Below are 25463 nucleotides of genomic sequence, written 5' to 3' on the forward strand. Positions count from 1 at the left end.
ATCAATGATATTTTGTATGGAACGATGCAAACACTTGAAACAACTTACTTAACTACATTTTATGTTCTTGTTTTACATTTTTACGCAATAAAACTTATGTACTTATGTCCTCAAAATATGCAATGCTCTTCTAAATACTTCTCTCGTCAGCAGGCGCCGAAAGCTCACTTATCATACGAGTAAGCTCGCATATTATTTCGAGTTCCGTTAAGCTGATCATCAAACAAACTTTCGAAGTTGAACCGAAGCTTTAATACCTTTAACAGGAATATTGTATAAAACTGAAACCGTCCAACGGAAAACAGGAATACAGGGTCAGATCACAGTGCAGATGTTAAAACACCTTAATCCAAATAAAAAAGAGAGCTACATATGTATGTACATATTTCATTGTTCATGGATATATGTAAATACCCTTCATTACTATTACTGTTATGGAATTTTTAGTATATTATGTAATTTCTCGCCAATTAACACCAATAATTTGGCCAACAGACTTTTATGAAATAATTTTGTCCGATTATCACATTCTGAGATTTTTTATAATTTTCCCATACAAAGCATGTACTTTAAACGCCTTATGAGCACACAGGCACATAAACCAAAATGTAAATACACAAGTACATAGACCTATTAAACCATAAACAACAGCAACGTTGCCTTGGCGAAAATTGTTCCGGCAAATTTGCAAGATTTTGAACAAAGTGTTAACGGGAGGCCCAAACGATAAATGCCAAAGAATAAACCAAGTAGAAAATCTTCAATACAAATGCTTGTACATATACAGATATAAAGGGAAAGTAAGAGCAACAAAATAATGGTTGTAGATATGTAAATAAGGGTGGTTCAACTTTGCTTGCCAAAAATTTCCAAAATATTTGATAATAAGTCAGTTTCAAAATGTTCTTTAGATAAAACAGTAAGTGAATGGAGTCGGAACAGATTTGACATTAGAGCAGTACAGAAAGTCGCTTGGACATTTTTTTGAAGAATTTGCTTAGTAGTATTTTATTAACCATAACAATTTGATCCACCCTAATGTACCTAAGCATACATATACATATATAAATTCGTTCATATGTGTATTTGTTGTTAGCATATTATAAATCCATTAGTGACTGGTCTGCTCGCTGGCAGTTTGTACGGATGCGGATGTGCGGATGTGCACATACGAAATAATATACATACAATGCATATGTATAAAAGTATGACAAACACAAACATACACACATATGTGTGTCCATCGTGCGGGGCGTGTAGGTGGCCTATAATAGTGCAAAGAAACGTAATATTATGTTTACTGGACTAAAAGATTCACTGGCTGGCTTCTCAATTGTGTTGGGTTGTTGTTGTCAAGTGAACAAATTTTGTTGGTAATTATTTTAGTATTAGCTTTTAGCCAAGCTTGTTGTTATTATTGTTGTGAAGGCTTTCGTTTTCATAAGTAACGACAGCAAAAAAAAGTGAGGGTGTGAAATGTCTATAAGCAAACATACATACATACATATGTATGTATAGTCCATACCCGTATAGTATATTTATAACGATTTATTTTTGCAAACCTAATTTCCTTGAGCATATTATTTTTAAAAACTTTTTTTGGTGTAGAAAAAATACATACATACATACTGATATGTACTATATGTACATACATACGCTTTAAAACTATTTTAAATTCTCTTTAGCACCTTCAAAATTTCGGTTCCATGATTACCACGAACATACTTATGTATTTATGGATATAAATATGTACATATGTATATATATTTATGTGTGGGTACAAAAGATGTGAAGCAGTTGAGCGTGTTGATACACCTTTCGCACAGTTGCATTTATGACCATTTTTACATTTCAATGCGAACGCTTAACAAATAATGCGACGGATGTTGTGGTCTGACCTCAACCTTAACTGAAAATTCTCATCGATGAACATTAAAAGGCACAACAACGACAATGAAAGCATTTACAATGATATATGTACATATATGTATGTACTATGTACATATGTATGTCTTTATGGTATTTTGACTTCACATTTACATACGCATTGACTAAAATAACAGCAGTGTAGTGGGATAGTGACATGCACGTCCTTACATACATACATAGATACATACATATGTTTGCATAAGTATACTCGCTTACATTTTTTTGCTTACTGTTATAAAGAATTTGTCGTTGCAAAGTAAGATCGCTTTATCGATTTGTCGAATAAGTACTTATTCAGACATATGTATGTACAAACATACATACATACATACATATACTATATGTAGTATCTAACTGAAATCATCTCTGACTGTTGGATGGGAAATTGGTACCTTACAGTGCTGCCGGCTATACTTAACACGAAAATCATTTCTCTTATCAGTTTTTCAATCCCATTCATTTACATTTGTATCTGAGTGTGTATAATACCCCTGAATAAAGTGCGGGTAATTTTAAAAACAGTGAGGAAGGTCCCTCCCCAATATGAACATTTCGCATGTAAAAATAAGAAGCGAAAATACGAGTAGGACTTTCAAGTTGTTATTCACAATAAAGGGTTTGTCCGGAGAGCGAGTTGAGAACCGAGGTGCATGCTGCTTAGATCCCCTCAGTCGTCTCAAAATGCTTGCCTTTTATTGTCCTTTTCAGGCAATTAAACAAAAAAGTCCGGGGGCCATATCTGGGCTGTAGGGCGGCTACGGAAGCGTTGGGATGCCGGCCTTGGTTAGGTAGCTGTTCACAAGAAAGACGGTATGGTCGGGGCGTTGTCGTGGTCCAATCTGCTGCGATGTCTTGTCGGCCTAGGTTGACACTTCGTTTGAGTATCTTGAGGAGAGACCTGGTGCCACCGAAACCCACCACTTCTTACTACAGCAACATCTGAGCAAGCCTGCTTGTCATATTAAACGTCTATGTCACAGATTCGCCGAGTTTCACAAAGAATTTAATCGCGTACCTCTGCTCTGACGAACGCTGCATTTTCGGCTTGCACTACTCACAGAAACATGTCGCGCCAAAATTTTTTTCCTGACTCTCCAGGTTCTTGGACACAACTTACGCTCACTTGTTAGCTGGGAACGCCCTCTCCCGTTTTCAGTCGGTGCGCGCATGCTCCGAAGTTCAGTCGAGGCGAAAGAAAATCGGTCCTATTACTTTCCGAACAAACCCTATACTCGTATAATGTATTTTACTCGTCCGTAAGAGAGAGTTGCAAAACCGAGATAAACCATTAAAAACCAATCCAGTAATACTTTTTTGTCGGTTTCGAACTCAAAATTCACTTGTATTACGCATTTGCTTATTGGAAGTATGTAGATGTAACTTTGCACAGTTTGTGTGGACTGTCATTGAATGTCACTAAATGTCATAAATTTACTAAATCCACAAAAACAAAAAGAAATAAATAAAATTCCTTTCATCCTTGGTTCGCAAGAAAACTGTTATTTATTTAAAGAATCCTGATTAAAAACAAGTTTTATCTAGCCATCCTCCGATTTCAGATTTTAAATTTTTATACCCTGAACAGGGATATAAAGTTTGTCACGAAGTTTGTAACACCCAGAAGGAAGCGGCGGAGACCCTATAAAGTATATATGTACATACATATATAAATGATCAGTATGTTGAGCTGAGTCGATTTAGCCATGTCCGTCTGTCTGTCTGTCCGTCCGTCTGTCTGTATATATACGAACTAGTCCCTCAGTTTTTAAGATATCGTTTTGAAATTTTGCAAACGTCATTTTCTCTTCAAGAAGCTGCTCATTTGTCGGAACTGGCGATATCGGGTCACTATAACATATAGCTGCCACACAAACTGAACGATCGGAATCAAGTTCTTGTATGGAAAACTTTCGCATTTGACGTGGTATCTTCACGAAATTTGGTATAGATAATTTTTTAAGGCAACAATGTAAACTCCGAAAAAATTGTTCAGATCGGGTTACTATAGCATATAGCTGCCACACAAACTGAACGATCGGAATCAAGGCTTGTATGGAAAACTTTCGCATTTGACGTGGTATCTTCACGAAATTTGGTATAGATAATTTTTTAAGGCAACAATGTAATCTCCGAAGAAATTGGTCAGATCGGTTAACTATAGCATATAGCTACCATACAAACTGAACACTAAGGTACTAACAGAAATGCACCTGTGAAGGGTATTAAGCTTCGGTGCAACCGAAGTTAACGTTTTTTCTTGTTTCTTGTTTTATTTGCATTTAATTTTCATTGTTTTGTGCAACGTCACTGTTTTTACTGACGACGAGCCGGAACATTTAACTTACACACATTCAAACATACAAACATCTGTGCATTACATATGAAAATTTATTGCCGTTAAAACGAAAACATGCATTAATCACCCAAGAATTCGCATACAAAATGAAAACTGCAACTTAAACTGTCACACATTGTCCTGCTGTGGGATTCCCTAATGAAACTTGTTGTTACCGTCTGTGCGAACACAAGAGTTATCTGAGTTAAAACCAGTCTTGCTGCGATATTCGCATTTGACAGACACTTTCTAGACGTTCGACTTGCTACAATTCGCTGTAAATTGTCGCCAGTTCCAAGACACGAGATCAAGTTCAAGCATCTGCACAAATGTCTTAATGTTAGTGTGTATGTATAGACGATTTCGTTTAGCTCACTTTATATTTAAAAACTTCCTATCTGCTCACTGTAATACCAGGAAAGCGTCGTTCCGCATGAGTTGAAAGTTTAGGCTAGGTCTACATTGAATTGGATGGAATGCTTATACATCTTTGCCATTTCCTAGAACAATTTAGCTTGGGTTATTCCCAATCATCGAAAGCACTATAATCGACATCATTTTACTTTATTTTATGATTTGGATGACTATTGCTGCAGTTTGCATAAATTTTATGTTTTATAATTTCCGAAATACACATGTCCACACGTATGTATACACATGTGGATACTAACTAAAGTGAGTGTACTAAGAAGCAATTATGCCCCCACAAAAATTCAATTAGCGGACTGGTTATACACTTTTTTGTGCGTATACATGTTTGTAAGTATCTATGTACATACATACATACATATGTATGTAAAATATTTGCCTGGCATTGCCGCGAACAGAGTTGACAAACGCACGATTACCTTTTACACTAGAATGCATCGAATGCAAAATGTGTTAATAATAATATTATTCAGATATTTTAATTTTTTTAACCAGAAATTACTATTTCAGAGTAAAATCTATTTGTACAGCAGCTTGTAGAATATCGAACTAAGGTACTCATACATAATTCTTACATTATGGTATTGGTCACTTGACTTGTGTCGTCATTGCAATGGTAACACTAATCGCCAGCCAAAATGCTCAATTTGTATGCTCCGTCACACTTGCGAGCATTTACATACATACATACATATGCATGTACATCCAATGCTTGCAATGTTATTTTACTTATGGCCAGCATATACATACATACATACATATACAAAGTATATTTTTATGCATGCGACGCGGGCGCTTGCTATTTGTAGATTCTGCAGAATTTTCAAAAATGGAAAGCATTTCACTTTAAAAGTTGATTACTCATTGACAAAGTCGAATGATGAAAACAGCCGCGCGCCGTTGAAAATCGTATGCATTCAACTCACGATAAGTTCGTCGATGTTTGCCCTTCGTTGTGTTCTCTTTTGCAGTAATTGTTCGCGACTCGGTTGACAACAGATAATTGTGCGCCCAATTGTCTTCGAAATTGTTGTCACATAATATAAATTAAATGCTTTTCTACGAAATCACATCATTTTTTGGCAATCTTATTTCGACACAGATATGCATCTATGTATGTCAGTTCACACAATTCTTTATCTCACATTCGTAATTCTTAAAATTTTAGCGTTGGAATTCGGCAATCACAAACTGAAATGTTTTCAGTGAATGAATGGTTTGTTCATAAATCTGTGGTGAACTTGCGAATTATTTCTTCCTTTAAAAGGACAGTGTTTCCTCAACTAATAGTCGAGTAGTCGAAAAAGTCTTTTCATATTTTGTCAATACAAGGTGCGTTCCAAAGTAAACAGGACTTTAAAAAAACAGAACAAATGGTTTTTTCGGCAAAATCAATTTATTTTAATCAAAATTCGGATAAAAATCCAGGTCCGTTCAGGTTACTAAGACCCGACTGTCGTGGGAACTGTGGATGGGTCGTCATGTTCGTCGATTGATATTAATCAATCATAAGTTAAGAGGAGAAACTCTCTAACAAGGATGTAACCTAATTTAATTTTTATCTAGATCAATTATGCTTTACGACTAACACTTCTTCAAAACAGAAGAAATAAAAGAAACACTACCAAACCTCAAGGTTTAAGTGCTTCTCACAGCCTTCTGTCAAGCCACAGCAATTCTCTTAGAACATACTAGTGTGTGCCTTCAAAAGGCTTCTCCTTGCCATTAAAACTAAGCACATTTACACGCGCTAATAATAAACTAAGCTACATGTGTTTTATTTCCAGATCAAACCAGATCTTGGCACCTTATAACCTAGAAATAATATCCAAATAAATGAAAATGAAATTGAACTTCTGCTTCAACATCCACGACTTGTAAACATATTCACCAATGCTATAAGCTAAACGGGTCATATGGTTATTGCGCTGGATAATTATATAATTTATTATATATGCACATAAGTATGTATGTATATAAAATTAATCGTCAATTCCCAGAAAAAAACTTTACTTCTTTTTTAAACAATAGTCGAACTTGTGCGAGTTTTTTTTTTACAAATTGCCAAGTGCTTCATTTGCGTTAAGTTCTTTGCAAACGTTGCATGCATCTGTTCCATTTACCGCCTGCAATTTGTTTACATTCGCATAACAATAAAAATAAAGTTACGTGCTTTCATTTCTGAATTAATTTGCAACATTTGCAATTGGCGTAAAATTACGAAAGCAAAAAAACGTGTTTATTTTCATAATTTGTACACTAATTGATTGCTAAGCTGGCACAGGCTTTGATTAATGGTACAGTTTTCGAAAATCTTCCCTGATCGCAAATGTCATTTTTTATTTATCATATTTGTACATACTTACTTATGTAAGTATAAATTATTGATTCTACAGTCGTACTACTTCTCTATTTCGAACTTCTGTACAGCGAAGTTTATTAATAAGGAATTAATTTCCAGAACACTGAAATTTCACTAAATTTATGACCATATCCCTTAAAGCAAATTTTTCTATACTACGATTTTGTTCTACGTGCTTAACTAGAATTTCCATTCGTTTTTAATCTTCGAATAACGAATTATATTTAAGAGTTTTGAAAAGTGTTTCAAAGGAAATCTGTAATTAATAATTGGATGATAAAAATCAATATACAGAATGTCATCGCTTGAAATTTTCGAATCAGTTCTCAGTTCGCAATTGATGTATAGGCTGATAATAAGCAAAATATTCCTGCCATAATTTTTCCCAACTTTTCATTAAAGGCACTATTATTTCTTTTTCTGTTAGTCAGGGCATATAATTCCGGGAAGTTCATTAAAAATCATCTTTTGTAAGAATGTCAAAATCTCTTGTCTTCTCATAAGTTTACAGGAAAAAGAAAAACATTGGAATAGAAACCACGCAAATTGAAATGAAATTTGAGTTTTTAATAATTAAACACTATTCCATCAGTGTAAAACTTTTATCAGTGTAAATCGAAATTTCCAGAACGGAAGCGAGCGAGCCATTGTTGTACTACACGAACTGATACAGCATCGTCTCCGTAAACTTCACAAATTTCATTAGTGGCTTATGCCCTTTTTTATACAAAAATTTCAAAATATAGCGATTTTTTTCATTATTTTCACTAATTTTTGAACAGCTGTAACTTTTTATCAACTTGCCCGAATTTAATTTCTTTTAAATGACTTAAAATCTGACCTTTCCAACACTATATGATATGACATAATGTGATTGGTAGTACTGGAGATATACGACTGCAACGACATCTATTGACAAAATACGAAAATACTTTTTCGACTACCCAATATATTGGTTACCATAGATTCATATTGAAACAAAATTTAAGTTTTTGTTATAAAATGATATATTAGTTATTATATCTGACAGCGATTTTCGATTTTTTTTGATGTTATGCTATTTTGTACATTTTAGTAGGCGATTTGTAGTATGTATTTTGAAAATGAGCCGTACTTGGGTTTTTGATGATCACCTCGTGAAAAGAAAAGTGCCTCTACTAACAATAAAATTGGGCGCACGTATAATAGCGTGATAAAAATACATATGTAAAATGTAAAAAGACGACCTTTTCAAGGCCTTACGAATACGATAAAGTAAAGACTAAAGATTATTCAAATAGTTGGGTGTTCCAAGATAAGTTTAATCTAACGAATGTTCCCCGTTTGTTCGGAATTAATGATACGTTAGTTAAAATAACAATAGAGCAATGTAAAAGATCATACTAAATCTTGTCATATTCTTTTATAAAACTCGTAAAAACTACAAAGGAATCAACTTTCACCAAACAGGCTAGATAAAGTGAACAAAGACGATTTCGAAAACTGATCGAACGAGTGTAACCCTCGAATCATTCATTAACCAGTTTAAACAACCGATGGAAAATGTGCTGTAAATAGTTTTTGCTTTTTTTTTTTCTTTGGGTACTTAATAAAGCAAGTATCCTATTTCAAATAATTTGACGAAATATGAGTACGGGTAACTATGTACATACATATGTATATATGTATGTAGATAATACATAAATTGCGTTAAATATTTTGAAGTTCATAAATAAATGTAAACAGGAACACATTGCCATTACACATTCTATGCATAGCCTGGGCGTTCACAACTTGCAGCACTGCTGGTGGGAATCCTTGCGTGAATGGTTAACAGCAACCGAGCTGCGAACGCCACAATGAATGCCATGAATACAGTAAATGCACCAAATATCGCACTTATGCACACAGACGCACACACATGCAATGTTTGGTATGTTTGTATGTGCATGTGGTTTCGCTTCACTCATAAGCGGCCGATTGATATTTGCCTCACTGATTTATTATTAAATTTGTGTCGCGTTGCGGCTGTCAATCCTTTTACTATAATTCGCTTTCGCTGGCCGTAACTCTTTCATAACTTATATGCCTTTTCATGTTGTTGTGACTCGTATTTAAATAATATTTGTTGTTAATTTTTCACGACGAGACCGTCATTGTGCGGTGTTTAGAGATCCTGGTCACGTTGTAGTTGGATCGCTGCGAAAGACCCAGCGCAATTGACACATAAACATACATACAACCATTTTGTGTTACATAGTTAAATGCAATAATGAGAGTATCTATGCAGCGAAATCAACTACTTCTGAACTGCATTGTAACTAGTACCCACTACAAGTGAAACTAGTCCGGCTTTCCAGTTATATTTTTGCCACATAGGCTTGCGGTTGCCTGTACCGGCCTTACGAGATCTCAATTTCCAAAGTTTCGACAGCAATAAGTCAATCTTAACTAGTGCCAAGAAGATAAGAAATTATCTACTTTTATTTATATTCTTAGGAACATTTTTAACTCCGAAGCTTTCAAGTCCTTCCTGTTCTCTATTTGACAGTATGAATTGACTAAGGTGACTTCTCTCCCTTCCTGATTCAACATGTTCCATAAATAGCAAAAGTCTATGTTTTACTAACTAGTTCGATTGAACTGCAACTAGTCTCTTCCTGCCTAGTTCGCTGTTTTCTCCAGGGTAGCTATGCGGCACTGCATTGAGTAGGCACTTCACTTGAAATAAATTGCTGCGATATCCATAATGATCAAATCATGTGTAGATGCGCTTGTTTGGCGCATAAAAATGTCTGTGAGCACGGCTTCATGAAAGCGTTTCAATGCTGAAATATGGGTGTGACGAAACATTTGAAAGAAATATTTCAATAGCCACGTTAGTGTTGACGATATACATATGTGTGTAAATATATAAATATTCATAACTGCAAAAACATTAATTCTGCGCCGATATATTGTAGTTTTACAGATAAACTCTCTCCCTTGCAAGCGAGTGACTAAAGTATGATATTTAGTTGATTCTTGTAATGATATTTAATTTGATAGCTGATTTAATCATTGCAATAATTGTTGTAATCTAAAGCATTGATAAAGCCACCACAAGAGGCCAGCACGACAATTACTTACATATGGTATATAGAAAACTAAATGCTTCTGCCATCAATACTTTTTCATTGTTAGCCAATACAAATTATGTTCTCAAATGGTACATACATACATATACCCTAATAAAGTTATTGATGCTCACAAAAGGCAGTGTTAATAAATCCACTCGCCTCATTCGCTGTCTGTTAAATCTGGCAACACTGTCTGCATATTGCTCTGTGCATATGTACTCGCTTTTACTGCAGTAAATTTAATCCTGCAATGTCGCAAAGTCAATTGCTTTAAGCGCCTTACTTATTGCCATGCAACCATAATCGGTAGCAACGAATTGCCGCTTTATTCCCGTTACACTTTTGCTTTTGTTCTGCGCTATTGTTATCTCTAAAGCTCAAGCTCTACAAGTACATATTGATAATTTTGCATTCTTTCGCATTCCACTACAAAGTCTAGGTTCGGCCTTCTGCTCTGGCTTACAAGCCAAGCCGCTTACAATAAAATGTGCTTGCCAAGCCATTTCAACAGCATCTTGTCCATCTGGGCTATCTTGGCCATTGGCCACTTATAATTGGCAACGAATAATGCCACCAACCACCAAACGTTCCAGTAAATCGACTTCGTTGCTGCTGCAGCGAGGCAAGTGTGAATAATAATACGCGGGCACACATACAAGCATGCAGATATACATATGTATAATGAAACGATGTCAAGCGATGATCGATAAACTATTCAATTGTGATACAGTGTTGCATGCTCCGGCTGCCGTCTGTTGCACGGTGTTGTAAGTTTATAAGTTTTCATTTTTCGATTGTCAGTTTCCGTTGTCCTTGTGGCGGCATGAGTAAAGCATTTTGGGTTAGTGAACTCTTGCAGCACCGTCAATATTCTCACAATCACTTTTAATTATCATTATTTGAGTAGTTGGGCTACGACTGTCGGAAAAAATCACATAGTTCAATTTGCAATTTGCATATGTACATATGTATATGTATACAGATACACACATGCACAAATACATACATAAAAAAATTATTCGGCTTTATGGGAATGTGGCAGCAGCAAAAAAATGGATTACTTTTAATATCCACTTTTTTGGACCGTTTTTAAACTGAGTATATTTAATAAAGGCTTTCCCGCGTGATTTTTAAATATTTTCGGGTTTTCTTTTTTCCAAATTTTTCAAAATATTGGGTAGTCGAAAAAGTCTTTTCGTATTTTGTCAATGTCGTTGCAGTCGTATATCTTCAGTGCTGCCAATCGCATTGTGTCATACCATATATTGTTGGAAAGGTGAGATTTTAGGCTTCATTTAATTAAAAAAATTTAATTCAGGGAAGTTGAAAAAAAGTTACAGCTGTCCAAAAATGAGTGAAAATAATGAAGAAATTCGCTATAATTTAAAATTCTTGTATAAAAAATAGAAGAAGGAAAAGAAAAAAATTTGTGAAGTTTACGGAGACGATGCTATATCAGTTCGTTTAGCACAACAATGGTTCGCTCGCTTCCGTTCTGGAAATTACGATGTGAAAGATACACCTCGCCCTGGTCGACCTATCATTGAAAAAGTCGATGAAATTATGGAAAAGATTGACCAGGACCGTCACATAAGCTGCCATGACATCGCTAAGGAACTTAACATCCATCATCAAACGGTTTTTAACCATTTAAAAGAGGCTCACTAGAAAAAGAAGCTCGATGTTTGAGTACCACATGAAATTTAATGGACCGAATTAACATCTGCAATTCTTTGCTGAAACGAAATGAAATCGAACAAATTCTGAAGCGAATGGTAACAGGAGACGAAAAGTGGGTCAAGTACGACAAAAATGTGCGAAAAAGATCATGGTCCAAGCGTAGTAAAGCTCAACAAATAGTCGCAAAGCCAAGTTTGACGCCTCGAAAGGTTATGCTGAGTGTTTGGTGAGATTGAAAAGCAATCATCCACTATGAGCTGCTCTAATCTACATAGTCGAACGATTGATTCTACATTTTACTGTCTACAACTGATGAACTGATCAGCAGAAAGGACTTCGTCTTCCATCAGGACAGTGCTAACCACACACATCTTTGATGACTCGGCAAAAACTTGGAGAGCTTGGCTAGAAATTTTCGATGCATCCACCATATAGCCCTGACCTTGCACGATCGGACTACCATTTGTTCGGTCAATGCAAAACTCCCTTAATGGAGTAAAGTTGGCTTTAAGAGAAGCCCGTGAAAATTACTTGTCCCAGTTTTTCGCCGAGAAACCAGAAAAGTTTTACACTGATGGAATAATGTCTCTAGCGGAAAAATGGTACATTTTTGGTTCATTAAAGTTAATTATAAATATAAAAAATAAGTTGAAGTTTGATTAGAAATACGAAAAGACTTTTTCGACTATCCAATTTGTACAAATATTCCATTCTTTCATAGAATTATAACGTCTTCTTTTACCTTTTTTAATTATTCCAAATTTTTCGCATATTTTTCAACTATGAGCGCAAGATTTTTTGCATTTTATTGAATTTTGCTCCGTGAAACTAATTTTTAAATAATATTTCAAAAATAAGTGTGTTTATATAGTTATTGACAGTATAAAAAAGCGAGGTGTTCAAAATCGATCGGTAGGATAACCTCGGTTTTTAGCTTTAGTATTGTAAGAGTTCTTGAGAACCTTAACAACGTCAAGATCTTTTTTCTTACTTAAGCGCTCTATTGTAATGATTTGCTTCTTCCTTACCACTGCACCCTCATGTTGATTTATGAAGTCCACTCAATAGTTGTCGGCAATTTGGCTTCTGTGGAAAGTAATGATTGCATTACTAAACAGTGTTTCGTCGAATCAGCTCAAATCGAAAATTTTTCATACACACCAACACTACTTCCATATTTGCTCATATATGTATGTACATATTTATGTAAATACATATGCGATGCAAATTTACTATCTGATAGAACCAAGTATAAAATAAAGCTCGATTCAACCATTTGCTTAAACTAATAAAAACCTTATTTTTATCTTTTTGCAGATCTTCGTTGACTGAATCTTGCAACTATAAAATCAAACTATTAACAATATTAAGCAGATATTGGCGAAAAGTGTGGCAGAACATCACCTGCCTGTGAAAAACGAATCGCAAATACGCAGCCACTCGAAATTGCACGCCAACATCCAGCGCACTCACGCTCCACACCTCGCCCCTGCACACATACATACATACGCACACATGTGGAACGTTGCAACAGCTGCGCTAATCCATTAGAGGCAACGTATGTGATTGACTGACAACTAAAACTAAAATATTTATTCATCAATTGCGATAATTTGTTGTTTTCAACAATTTCCTACCGCGCCTCCGTAAACGCCGTTACATATACATATTTACCTTACCTGGCGCCTTGCTTTTATTGGAATTTACTGTTATTGTTTTTACTGTCAGCGGCATATACAATACGCATTGTTGCAGCAATATTGTGATTGCAAGTTACGACGGCAACAACAACAACAAGAGCAACGCGTCTCAACTTCAGGAATTTCTATTCAGAGTACACATTTCGCACATCGCCGCCAAAATTGTGCTTAAACCGGAGATTCGTCGCCAAAATGATAGGACGTCTATTTCGTGCACACGGTGAATTTTGTGCTTCCCATCCGTGGGAGGTTATTGTGGCGCTACTCACGCTGACGGCATGCATGCTGACAGTTGACAAGCAAGCCGGTGGTGGCGGCGTCGGCGCCGGCGTTGCCTCCATGGCGGCGTCGTCGGCAACATCCAGTCGACATCGTCCCTGTCACGGTTGGAGTCAGTCGTGTGACGGTCTGGAAGCCGAGTACAATGCCGCCGACGTGATACTGATGACGATTGTACGCTGCACGGCAGTGCTTTATTGCTACTACCAGTTTTGCAGCCTGCACAAGCTCGGTTCCAAGTACATTCTAGGTGAGTACCTACACGATGTGGGAGTATGAAACTTTTATGTTGAGGGACAGTTAAATTGCAAGCAAACCTTTGATTTTGGGAAAGTTTTGCTTTACTTTGAAAAAAAGCACAATTTTTTATTTTATTTATAAAGGATGGCTAAAAGTATTATGTAATTATCATATTTCATAGCACATTTTTATACCCTGAACAGGGTACATTAAGTTTGTCACAAAGTTTGTAACACCCAGAAGGAATCGTCCGAGAACCTATAAAGAATATATATAAATGATCAGTATGTCGAGCTGAGTCGATTTAGGTATATATTATTTCCTAAAGCAACAATGTAATCTCCGAAGAAATTGATCAGATCGGTTGACTATAGCATATAGCTTCCATACAAACTGAATACATAGTTACTAACAGAAATGCACCTGTGAAGGGTATTTAGCTTCGGTGCAACGTTTTTTCTTGTTTTACAATTATAAACAAAACTGGAAGGTCAAAGTTCGGGTGCAACCAAATATTTCATACTATTGCAACTTGAAAAAATCAAGGCCATTCAAACACTTTAAGCTAAGCCAAGTTTTCGCACAAATTAATTTATTTTTGGCACAAAGATACACTGTTATGAATAAATCACTCTCTCTTATTTTCATTGGGATACCTCACATTTTGGCCGATATATGCGGTAATAAGCCACCTGGAAGTTTGAAAATCTTTGTATTAGGTATGCGGGGGCTAAGGGAAGTATATGTTCGATTCGACGCATTTTTGACATACAAACAAACCATTATAAGGGAAGGATTATTTCACACATTTACCGATATTTTTGATCAAAAGTCAACTATAGGTACCGTGGTCTAAATATTCCGTACCTAGGGCCTTGAACAGTTTTTATTTAACCGAATTTTTGGTCATAAGGTGGTTCACACCAAAGCCACACCAAATTTCATCAAGATATCACAATTTTTACTCAAGTTACAGCTTGCACGGACGGACGGATGGACGGACAGACAAACAGACAGTCAACCGGAATTCAATTTTTCTCGTCATCTTGATCATTTATATATATGTATATAACCCTATATCTATCTCGATTTTTGGTGATACGTACAACCGTTAAGTGAAATATAATACTCTGTAGCAACTGGTTGCAAGAGTATAAAAACCGCAGCTTCGTTTAATTTCTCAGGGATCAACAAGTCATGGACAAATTGTTCCATGTCAAATGTATTTATATCACAGTGAACATTAGAACACCCTAGGCAAGAAGAAAAAATTATCAAATGAAATCATGCACAACCCTTAAATTTTCTCTCCAACCCTCCTAAATATCCTTATATTGCCCAAAATGCAAAATATTAAGAAATCAGACAAACAGCTGATATAAAGGAATTAGGTCTTCTAAAGTAAAGGTGGAATAGCAATACCGAAGATACGATTACAAAGGTACATATAAAATTGTGATTAAATTGAAAGGTGAATTTTGTCCATTTAATTTCTTTCAAAGTAGTCCCCTCCCGCTGCAATACACTTATGCCAACGAATTTTCCAGTCATCATAGCACTTGAAAAAATCCTCCGTCATGATGGCCATCAGAGACTTCTTCGATTCAGCTTTTATATCCTCAATTGAGTTAAAACGGTGTCCTCGGAGTGGTAATTTGCTTAATAGCCAGAAGTTACACGAAGGTAAATCAGGCGAATGCGGTGGTTGTGGCACGATATTAGTGAAAAATGTGGCGAAATGATCACGAATAACCAAAGCAGTATGAGATGGTGCATTATCGCACTTCTTTGTCAGACATAGTAAAAATCGAAGAATTCACTTTTAGAGCCTCACAAAACGACGCGTATCTCAAATACTAATGAATATTTTGAGGTGAAATTTAGCATAGACGTCACCAACAGTACTACCAACTTACCGAAAAAAAACTTATCAATTCGAAAGCACGCGAAGTATAAATTAAACATTTTATCACGGTAGTGGTATAGAATAGGATAGATGAGATATCCCTTAACTGCCTGATATACTATGTATGTAGGAGCGCTCGAACAGAGAGCGACAAATCGAAGAGGACTACAATTTTGCATTTAATACTCTAAAGCTTTTTCTGACATGTTTTGTTTTTTTGCATACTAAAAGCATTGCTGTGACGGCCTTAGCGATAATTTCGGAATTTTTTATTAAAGAAATAGCTTTATTAAATTATCATTAATAAATTCAAGGTATACGTCATTGAAAAGTAAGTATAATCTACTTACGGTTTGATTCGTAGCATTGAACATACATATTTACTAAATGACCAAAATAATGACCACCAACGAGATTATTCATTTGTTTACCCGTGCTCTTGGAAGAATTGGCGAAAATTCGCATGCTTGAACGACACTTAAAGTGCCCTTAAAGCGATTGTGCTCTTGTTCACCTAGATTTGGGAGGTAACCACAGTTCAATGCTTCGCTGACAATGGTAAGGCTGCGGTGCTTTTATTTGCAGTTATTAAATATCGACGCACATGCGCAGTTTCACAACACCTTTAATAGTATGGTATTCAATAGTAATTGTTTTTGTTTGCTGTTTTGACCATCAACATTGAGCGATTGAGCATTGGCCTCGAAAAGTATGATTGAGGTGTAAAATTTGCACTACTGACTGACTGATTGAAGAATATATAGCACTCAGATAGACAGCCAAACGGACGAACGGATGCACACGCAGTCGCTAGCTGGCCTATGGCTATCTAATGCTAACCTTCAACTTAAACTGCTAAACACTATTTATGCGGAATTTGCCGTTTCGCTTGAGTTTTACACGCAATAATTTGTTTTGAGCGCGCTTTTTCAGTTTCGATATACAATCGGCGACTACTTGTTGGTCATAATCATACCAACATCACTACATACATACATACTTATGTTTTGAACATATTAATTCAGTTTCATATGTATGCATTCCATACACAGTGGCTGGCTGCGCTTAGAAACCGAAATGTTTACTGTACATAGGTGTAGCTTTCGCAAATTACAAGTGCAAGTGAGTTAATGCTAATAGAATGAGCTAACATTGTCTCAAAAGGCAAATATGTGGATGTTTAAACATAAAATATGATGTCAGCGTTGAGGAGTTTTGCTAGATCTATGCTTTAACACTGAACCAAAAGTGAAATTATTTAGCCACGAAGAGCGCGAAACTCTTTACCTGAAGCTTAATTTCCCGGCTTGTGGCAGTTCATATTCTTATTGGACTCCGCTCTGAGAATGCTGTAATATTTGTTGAACAATTTTCTAAGTTTTGATTTATGTGAGTTCGTTTAGTTAGCGACAGAAAACCTTAGTCCATTTTCCGTTTCAATGTCCATGCAAAAACCTCAGTTAACTTACACACACATACATATGTATGTGTGCACATATATGTAAGTGCATGTATAGTTTCTAAGCATGCACTGTTGTTGCGATTAATAACGCATGTACAATTGCGAATGTTCAAGCGCGAATTCGCAAATCAATTTAATTGCAGTTACGTGCCGTATGGTAAATGTTCGTACGTGTGTGCGTGTGTGCGTGTGTGCGTGTGTGTGTAAGGCGTTTTCACTTGCGTCGTTTTATTGCCACCAAAAGTGGAGTATTTTAGTGAAACGACATTTTTAAAAGTGCGCACAGCAGCTCACCAGCCAGCATACATATTCACTAAATTTGCTGTAAACTTCACACCGAAGGCCGTTTAATGTTCGCGCTCGTGTTTTAATGATCTCTCAAATTATTTTACTGCTGCATTGAAAGGAAAGAATTAACAATGCCATTTAGTGCTCGTCAAACTGTTCAACTGTCAATGCAATTAACATTCGCCTTTGCCTCTGCTGCTGTAGTCGATGGGGCTGCAGCGTTCGCAGAGCTTCTGCGCCGCAAAAAGCATAAAAACGGTTTGCATAAAACAACAGTTGCTAATACCTTGAGTTCTTTATTGAAGCAAACGCAAGTGGCTCAGCATATTCTAGAATGTGCCACACATCTGTTGCCATAATCTTGGCGTGGCAAAAATCCCATAGGCACACATACATACATACATACATATACAGTCTCTTTTAGTCTATAGGTCCTTTAGGCTACATACATACACTCTATATATCCATTTTGCTGAATTCTTTAAGAAAGTGGTATTTGTTTAATATTAACGGTTACAAAGTATGTATAAGTATAGCATACATACTATACATATACATAGTACATCTAAATATTGTATAAATGCATGTAGGTAGGTATGTATGTATGTATGTATATACATAGACGTACTTTGTTTTATATGTTTCCTAAATACGGTGACAGCATATAACAATAGAAGCTTTCCGCTGATTTATGGTTAATCGCAAGATGTACCAGTGTGTGTGTGTGGGACATGTGTGCATTACGTTCATTGGTAATATCCATTAAGGCACTCCATAATTCAATGAGATTTTCAACATTTGAGTTGCCGACTGGCGCGCTGTTGTTAACTCGGCTATAATCGCGTAAGCGGTGTCTACGCCAGTAAAGAAGAAGAAGACATTTTATTAGTGTGTCTAATCTTTACGGAAGAAGATTAAAGTGTCTAAAGTTTTAATTTAAACCAGCTTTTTGCGTTTCTGAAGAGTTAGCTCTAAACAAGGTCCTTCGTAGGTATTTCAGTTCTGTATATATTATCCACTGGAAGAAGTTTTCACACATTCGTTTCGATTGATTTAACGGACAACGTTCGGTCTGTTTAACGTGGATACCTGCTGACTACAGCCTTACCCCACGGCGCTCAAAAGTACAGCGGATCAAATCAATGAGTTCGCATGAGCTGGTTGGAGCGAAATCCAAAGGCTCCGGTACATCGAGCATTCTGTAATTATATACACCCAGTTCTCTACCCCCGCCCCACAAAAACCACAAGAAGGTCATGACCCGTAACCACAAAACCCTGACTCAGACAAAATCTGAAGTCTGGGTTACCCTCAACAACTGCCCTTAAGCAGCATTGCCACCGTTTTTTCCGTCGATATGTCCACCTCCACACATAAACCCCAAGTATTTACAATCTCTAAGAGATGCCCTCTCGCCCGCTCTAGCTCAGGCCACGAGCGTCTTTCGACTAGAAGAAGAAGGTCGCATAACACTTACAGAGTGGCTAGAGCTGCCCAAACAAAGAGTCCATCATAAGGTTCCTAAAATATGGACCATAGATAAAACCTAACGGGCAGCCACGATGCACTCCAATCTCCACACTCCCATTCATGCCGACTAGAGAGGCCTCTCTGTCCGAAAAGTAACTCTTCCAAAGGGTAAATTCCGGTAAGCCAAGCTCCACCAGCCATTGCACCACTCGATCCCAGCTTAGGTAGTCCAACGACCCCTTGAAGTCAGCAAATATGCCAAGGACATACTTTTTGACATTCTCCAGAACGATATTCTGGACATGAAACCAAGCATCCTTTATACTGCGTCCTTTTCTGAACTCATACTGCCTGTCCGACCACATAGCCCGCGTTAGCTCCTGAAGCCATTCCACCATAACTCTTTCCAGCACTTTTCCAAGTACTGGGAGGAGACTAATGCCCCGATAAGAACGAGGATCACTCCTGATCTTATCTGGGGACTTCAGAAGAGGAACAACCTTAATTAAATGGACAGACCAAAATATTCGCACCTAAAACGGTAATATTTTTTTTAGAGTGTCAGCTTTCTCGATCATCCTCATTTTACAGTCATCCACATCACTTTGTTTTTTTTTTTTTGTTTTTTTTTTTTAGCTCTTTCGTCACCAATAATCTTTGGTGCATAACATAAAAAACTATTTTGGGTATACCCTAGTGTGCATTTATTCCATTTGATATAACAAATACCTGTTACCTCAACATAATATTCGCAATCACATTTCGCATTCAGCGTGCGCCGACCATTCAATTAATTGAGCCATTTATAATAAATTTTACTTCACAGGAATTGCTGGACTATTTACGATCTTCTCTAGTTTTATCTTTACGACGACAATAATAAAGTTCCTTGGCAGTGATATGTCCGATTTAAAGTGAGTAAAGCAATAACCAATCATACAATGTAAATTAATATTAGCAATTGAATTATTAATTAATAAAATTACATATTTTCCTGATGCCCCCAGAGATGCACTGTTTTTTATGCTCCTGGTTATTGATCTCACAAATTCTGGCACACTCGCGCAATTGGCGCTCTTCGGCACGAATCAGGCCGAAGTGACGAATAACATAGCGCGTGGCTTAGAATTGCTGGGACCGGCCATAACCTTAGATACGATTGTGGAGACGCTTGTAATTGGTGTGGGAACGCTGTCGGGCGTGCAGCGTCTCGAGGTGCTGTGCACATTCGCCGTTATGTCGGTGATAGTGAATTATGTGGTCTTTATGACCTTCTATCCAGCCTGTTTGTCGCTGATACTCGACTTGTCACGCAACGGCATGGACATGTCGTTAGTGCGCGCTAAGGCCAAAGACTCCATATTGTTGAAGGCGCTGAACGACGAGGAGCAGAAGACGAATCCGGTAGTGCAACGCGTGAAAATCATAATGACCACCGGTCTGATGGTTGTGCACATCTACAGCCGCATCGTCTTCTCGAACAGTGAATACGAGACGGTGGATAAGAAATTGACGCCGCAATTGAATTTGAATGCGAACAGCAGTCGCACGGAGTCGGGTGAAATTACGGATATGATCATCAAGTAAGTATACCACTTCAGTTGAAGGGATGTAATATCACGAACGAGGCTGTACATTTTCTTTACATTTTTCACTGCTTCCGCCGGTTTTGGCGTAGTGGTTTCCTTGACCCCACGTTTTCTTACAATTACTTAACATAACATGTATTCCAATTTAATGAGTTACAAATCTACATTATCTGCCTTACTCTCTCTCTAGATGGCTTACTATGAGCGCTGACCAGATTGTCATACTAATCTTGCTCATTGCTTTGGTGGTGAAGTTCATCTTCTTCGAACATCGACACGAGCTGCGCGATCAACTGCGTCAGTCCACAGTCGCCCTTGCGGCGAAAACTTCCCAAACTCAAGCCTTGAACGAAGTCGATGAGGCCGCCATAGTTTCGCCGATGCTTGCCACTGTCGACGACTCGAGTCAAACCGAAATTGTTGGCTCGCTGCCCGAGCTCATTGTTACGCCTCCCGGCGCCAACTTACGCAGCCATCGCGCCCCACTATTCACCATCGAGGAGCAAAATCTCGTTAATGCATATACACAAACCGATAGCATAACCGATGTAAACCAATTGCTGCCACTGGTGAAGAGTCAGGTCGAGCCACGGCCGCCCCGCTCACTCCAAGAATGCCTACAAATTATTCAATCCACCGAAGAGGGCTGCAACGCTGCCAACCTCACCGATGAAGAAATCACTTTAGTCGTTAATGGCGCCAGTCAATACTGCCCCTTACACAATATCGAATCTATACTGGATGACCCGGTACGTGGTGTGAACTTACGTAGGAAAATAATTTTTGAGCGTGCCAAAGTACCAGCGGAACGTATGGATTGCCTACCCTATCTGCACTTCGATTACCGCAAAGTGATGAACGTCTGTTGTGAGAATGTCATTGGCTACGTGCCCATACCGGTGGGCTATGCCGGTCCACTATTGCTAGATGGCAACAAATATTTCGTGCCCATGGCAACCACCGAAGGCGCACTGGTCGCTTCTACCAATCGGGGCTGCAAAGCACTCTCGGTGCGCGGCGTCATTTCGCATGTGGAGGATGTGGGCATGACGCGTGCACCCTGCGTGCGCTTCGGCAGCATTTCACGCGCTGTGGAGGCGAAAAATTGGATTTACAATGAAAAGAACTATAAAAAAATCAAGAGCGAATTCGATTCAACATCGCGTTTTGGTCGCCTGAAGGAATGCCTGATCGCCATCGATGGTCCACAGCTATACATTCGTTTTGTGGCGTTGACAGGCGATGCCATGGGCATGAATATGGTGTCCAAAGGTGCTGAGATGGCGCTGAGATGCATTAAAAAGGAGTTCCCCGACATGCAAATCATATCGCTGAGTGGCAATTTCTGTTGCGACAAGAAACCGGCAGCAATCAACTGGATCAAGGGTCGCGGCAAATGTGTGGTAACCGAGTGCATCATACCGGCTCAAACCCTGCGCACTGTACTGAAAACGGACGCCAAAACCTTGGTGGAGTGCAACAAATTGAAGAACATGTCCGGCAGCGCTATGGCGGGCAGTATAGGTGGTAAGTAAAAGATAAAATACTTCTTTCTAATAAATCCACAAACCATTTTTCTATTAAATTTCCCACTTATTTTGCATTTATATTCGTACTTTTGTCGCAGGAAACAACGCACACGCAGCCAACATGGTGACGGCCGTTTTCCTAGCCACCGGTCAAGACCCCGCACAAAATGTGACATCTAGCAATTGCTCCACCGGCATGGAATGCTGGGGCCCGAACAATGACGATTTATACATGACCTGCACGATGCCTTCATTGGAGGTGGGCACCGTTGGCGGCGGCACCGGCCTGCCCGGTCAGGGCGCATGCCTGGACATGTTGGGCGTGCGAGGCGCTAATCACGCGCATCCCGGCGAAAATGCCAAGAAACTGGCACAAATTGTGTGCGCCACAGTGATGGCGGGTGAAATAAGTCTGATGGCGGCGCTGGTCAATAGTGACCTAGTTAAGAGTCACATGCGTCACAATAGGTGAGTACAATGCAAACGCCAACAATATTGTGTGTGTGTGTGTATGTGTGTTTATTTTTTGCTTTCGCATTCACAGGTCTTCCGTGGCTATCGCAGCAGGCAGCAAAGGAAGCGCGCTAAATGTAACGGTTTCGAGTTGCAGCAGCATCAGCTAAGGCCCCGCGCATAAATCCCACTTGTTAACCCAACAGTTGTTATTCAAATCACATTATTGTGCAAACATCAGTGGTACGCACAAAACTCGTTGAAAAGCACAACGGCAGCGCTGACTGTGGTCATCTGAAGAGCGATTGCGAAGTGCGATTGTGCAACAAAAACAAAAAAACCATTCTCCACTATCGCTTGAACAATGTATCTACGAAACTATATAGAGGTGTTGAGCGCTGGCTGCTGTAACATAGGAAAGCAAACTCTCTAACGCATTTACAACCTTCACACATACAGACATACATATATGGGAGCAGGCATTAAAGTAAGAATCACGTGCAGCAAAAAAATTGATAAATGTTTGCAAGTAATGCTTTAACGCGTGTAGTATGCAAATTACTACATATTTACATATATATGTATATAATATATGTACTTTATGAAAAACCGAAAACAGATCATTTATATCACTAAGAAAATCCAAACCTAGTAGTTTGTTAAATTTGCAACGACAATTGAATATATACATATATGGCATATAAATAAATTATATAATTAGATAGCAGTAAAGTGCAAAGATCTGCACCGATTAGCTCATACAAAGTTCACGAAGTACCAAACGGCTGAATGCATTGGCAAAAAAGTAAACAAAAACAGAATGCATAGAGTTTTACTAGCTAGACGCATTTAAAAACTTCAACAAAGCTAACCTGTCAACTAAATGTAACGCTCCATGAAACACACGTATATTCGACCCCACACTGGCAACATCGGAGCCCTACATCTTGTTTGCCTTTGGAGTCTTGAGTTCATAAAACAGGTGCATGGGCCAGTCGGCGCTGTTCTAATTCACACACACACACATATACAAACAAAACATACCCACATACATACATATGACTATTTATTGTAAGCGCATACACATGTACCCGCCATTTGTATCCGAATACCTGTTCCTTTCCAGCGGAAGCCTTGCATACGTTTTGCGATCGTTTATGCTCGTTGCAATTGACCATTATGCTTTCTAATTTATTAATATTGCGAAAATCGTTTCAAGTTATTTTTATTTTATGTTCAAAATAGAGGTTTTTTTCCTTATTTTTGGTTTTATTTAATTTAAGCATTCAAACATATACAAAAAAATAAATAAATTGTAGAAAGTATTTTAAGTCATATTAATTATTTCTTGTAAGGTTGTAAAATCAAATGATTTAACTTATTAATATACAAATTATGTAAGATGTTTAGGAATATCATGTAAAAAGCGTGTAACTTCTTATAGCAAATAATTGTCGATAAATTAAAATGTGTCAATTCGAAGGAAATAAATATGTATATATATAATTTTTTTTTGCTTATCGAGCCAAGGAAATTGCATGCCCTTAATTATACATCTATAATGTTCGCTTGTGCAATAAATATACCCTCTTTGACACCCAGTGTGGTGAAAAATTTTAAACTTCAAGTAGTGATGTTATATTGTATGCAGCATTTGTTTAGTGCATATACATACATACTATACATATAAAAATGAGTAGTGTAGACGACTAGAAGAGTTGACGAAAATAAGAAGAAAATCAATAGATTGTAATAGAATACATATTTTTACTATTAAAAAAATAACAAAATGCATTTTCGATCTTTAAAAGTGTTTGCGAAATGTTTCACGGTAAGTAAACGGAATGACTCTCGGTAAGTAATCGATAATTTGTTGTTTTAAATGTGAAGCTTTAGTTGTTGCTATTAACATGAAGCACGTAATTTGTGTAAATTCGCAATCCACCAACAGCCAACGTCAACTGAGCCAACAAAACTCACTCAAATTCCAAACGACTGTTGAATTTAATGACGACCTTTTCAGCGCAGAAATACAGTGGACAGTGGTAGGTATATTTTTAACTATCGAAAGGAAACGCTTAACAGAAACCACGCTCATCTTCCAATTTCTAGATTATTAGCAATCAGTAGCAGCTTTAGGTTGACGCATACTTGTAAACCACGTAGAAAATCTTCAAAGAAAAATAGATCAAAGTAAAGTGCTTCCAATGCCATTTGTTCCGCGCATACGTGTTCCGTAATGAATAAAATTACCAGTTGTTATTGTTATGTAAGGAACAGAAATCTAAATTTATTTCATTTTATTTGCTTCTTCTTTCAAATGCTTTTCAAATATTCTTTGTTTTCAACTTTGCTTTCATTTATACTACAATTCATTATTAAAAATATATATAAACATATTATTGTTGTAGTTTATATGCAGAGCACAAATGTATGGAAAATCGGTAGGTAGCTTAATAATAGAAAATAAATGAAATATCCCACACATAAAGCACATGCAATTGAGAAATGATATGATTGGAGATTTGCATTTTTTGTATGTTTGGTATGTAAAACCATAAATTAAATTTATGCATATGAAAAACGTTTTTGAATTGCAAATTCGCAAAACGCCTACAAAAAAATTTATAAATTACGGTATTCACTGATAAATTTAATTATAACTCAGCAACATTGCATATTTTGGCGCTGAGCTCGACCTCTTTCCTACCGCC

At 37.4% G+C, this 25463-nt stretch overlaps 1 protein-coding gene across 2 annotated transcripts in view; it reads left to right on the plus strand.

The window, feature by feature from the left end:
- The window catches only part of LOC126761888 (3-hydroxy-3-methylglutaryl-coenzyme A reductase), a 52456-nt gene extending 27913 nt beyond the window's left edge, over window positions 1–24543 (plus strand). For both annotated transcript variants that reach the window (XM_050478325.1, XM_050478332.1), the window contains 6 exons: window positions 13151–14062; window positions 20005–20092; window positions 20186–20761; window positions 20958–22294; window positions 22395–22764; window positions 22841–24543. In XM_050478325.1, coding sequence (XP_050334282.1) covers window positions 13726–14062; window positions 20005–20092; window positions 20186–20761; window positions 20958–22294; window positions 22395–22764; window positions 22841–22919 — 2787 coding nt within the window. In that variant the 5' untranslated portion in view covers window positions 13151–13725 and the 3' untranslated portion in view covers window positions 22920–24543. The remainder of the gene's footprint in view (window positions 1–13150; window positions 14063–20004; window positions 20093–20185; window positions 20762–20957; window positions 22295–22394; window positions 22765–22840) is intronic.
- The last annotated feature ends 920 nt before the right edge of the window (window positions 24544–25463 follow it).

This window comes from Bactrocera neohumeralis, chromosome 2 (genome assembly GCF_024586455.1).
Source record: "Bactrocera neohumeralis isolate Rockhampton chromosome 2, APGP_CSIRO_Bneo_wtdbg2-racon-allhic-juicebox.fasta_v2, whole genome shotgun sequence".
Lineage (NCBI taxonomy): Eukaryota > Metazoa > Arthropoda > Insecta > Diptera > Tephritidae > Bactrocera > Bactrocera neohumeralis.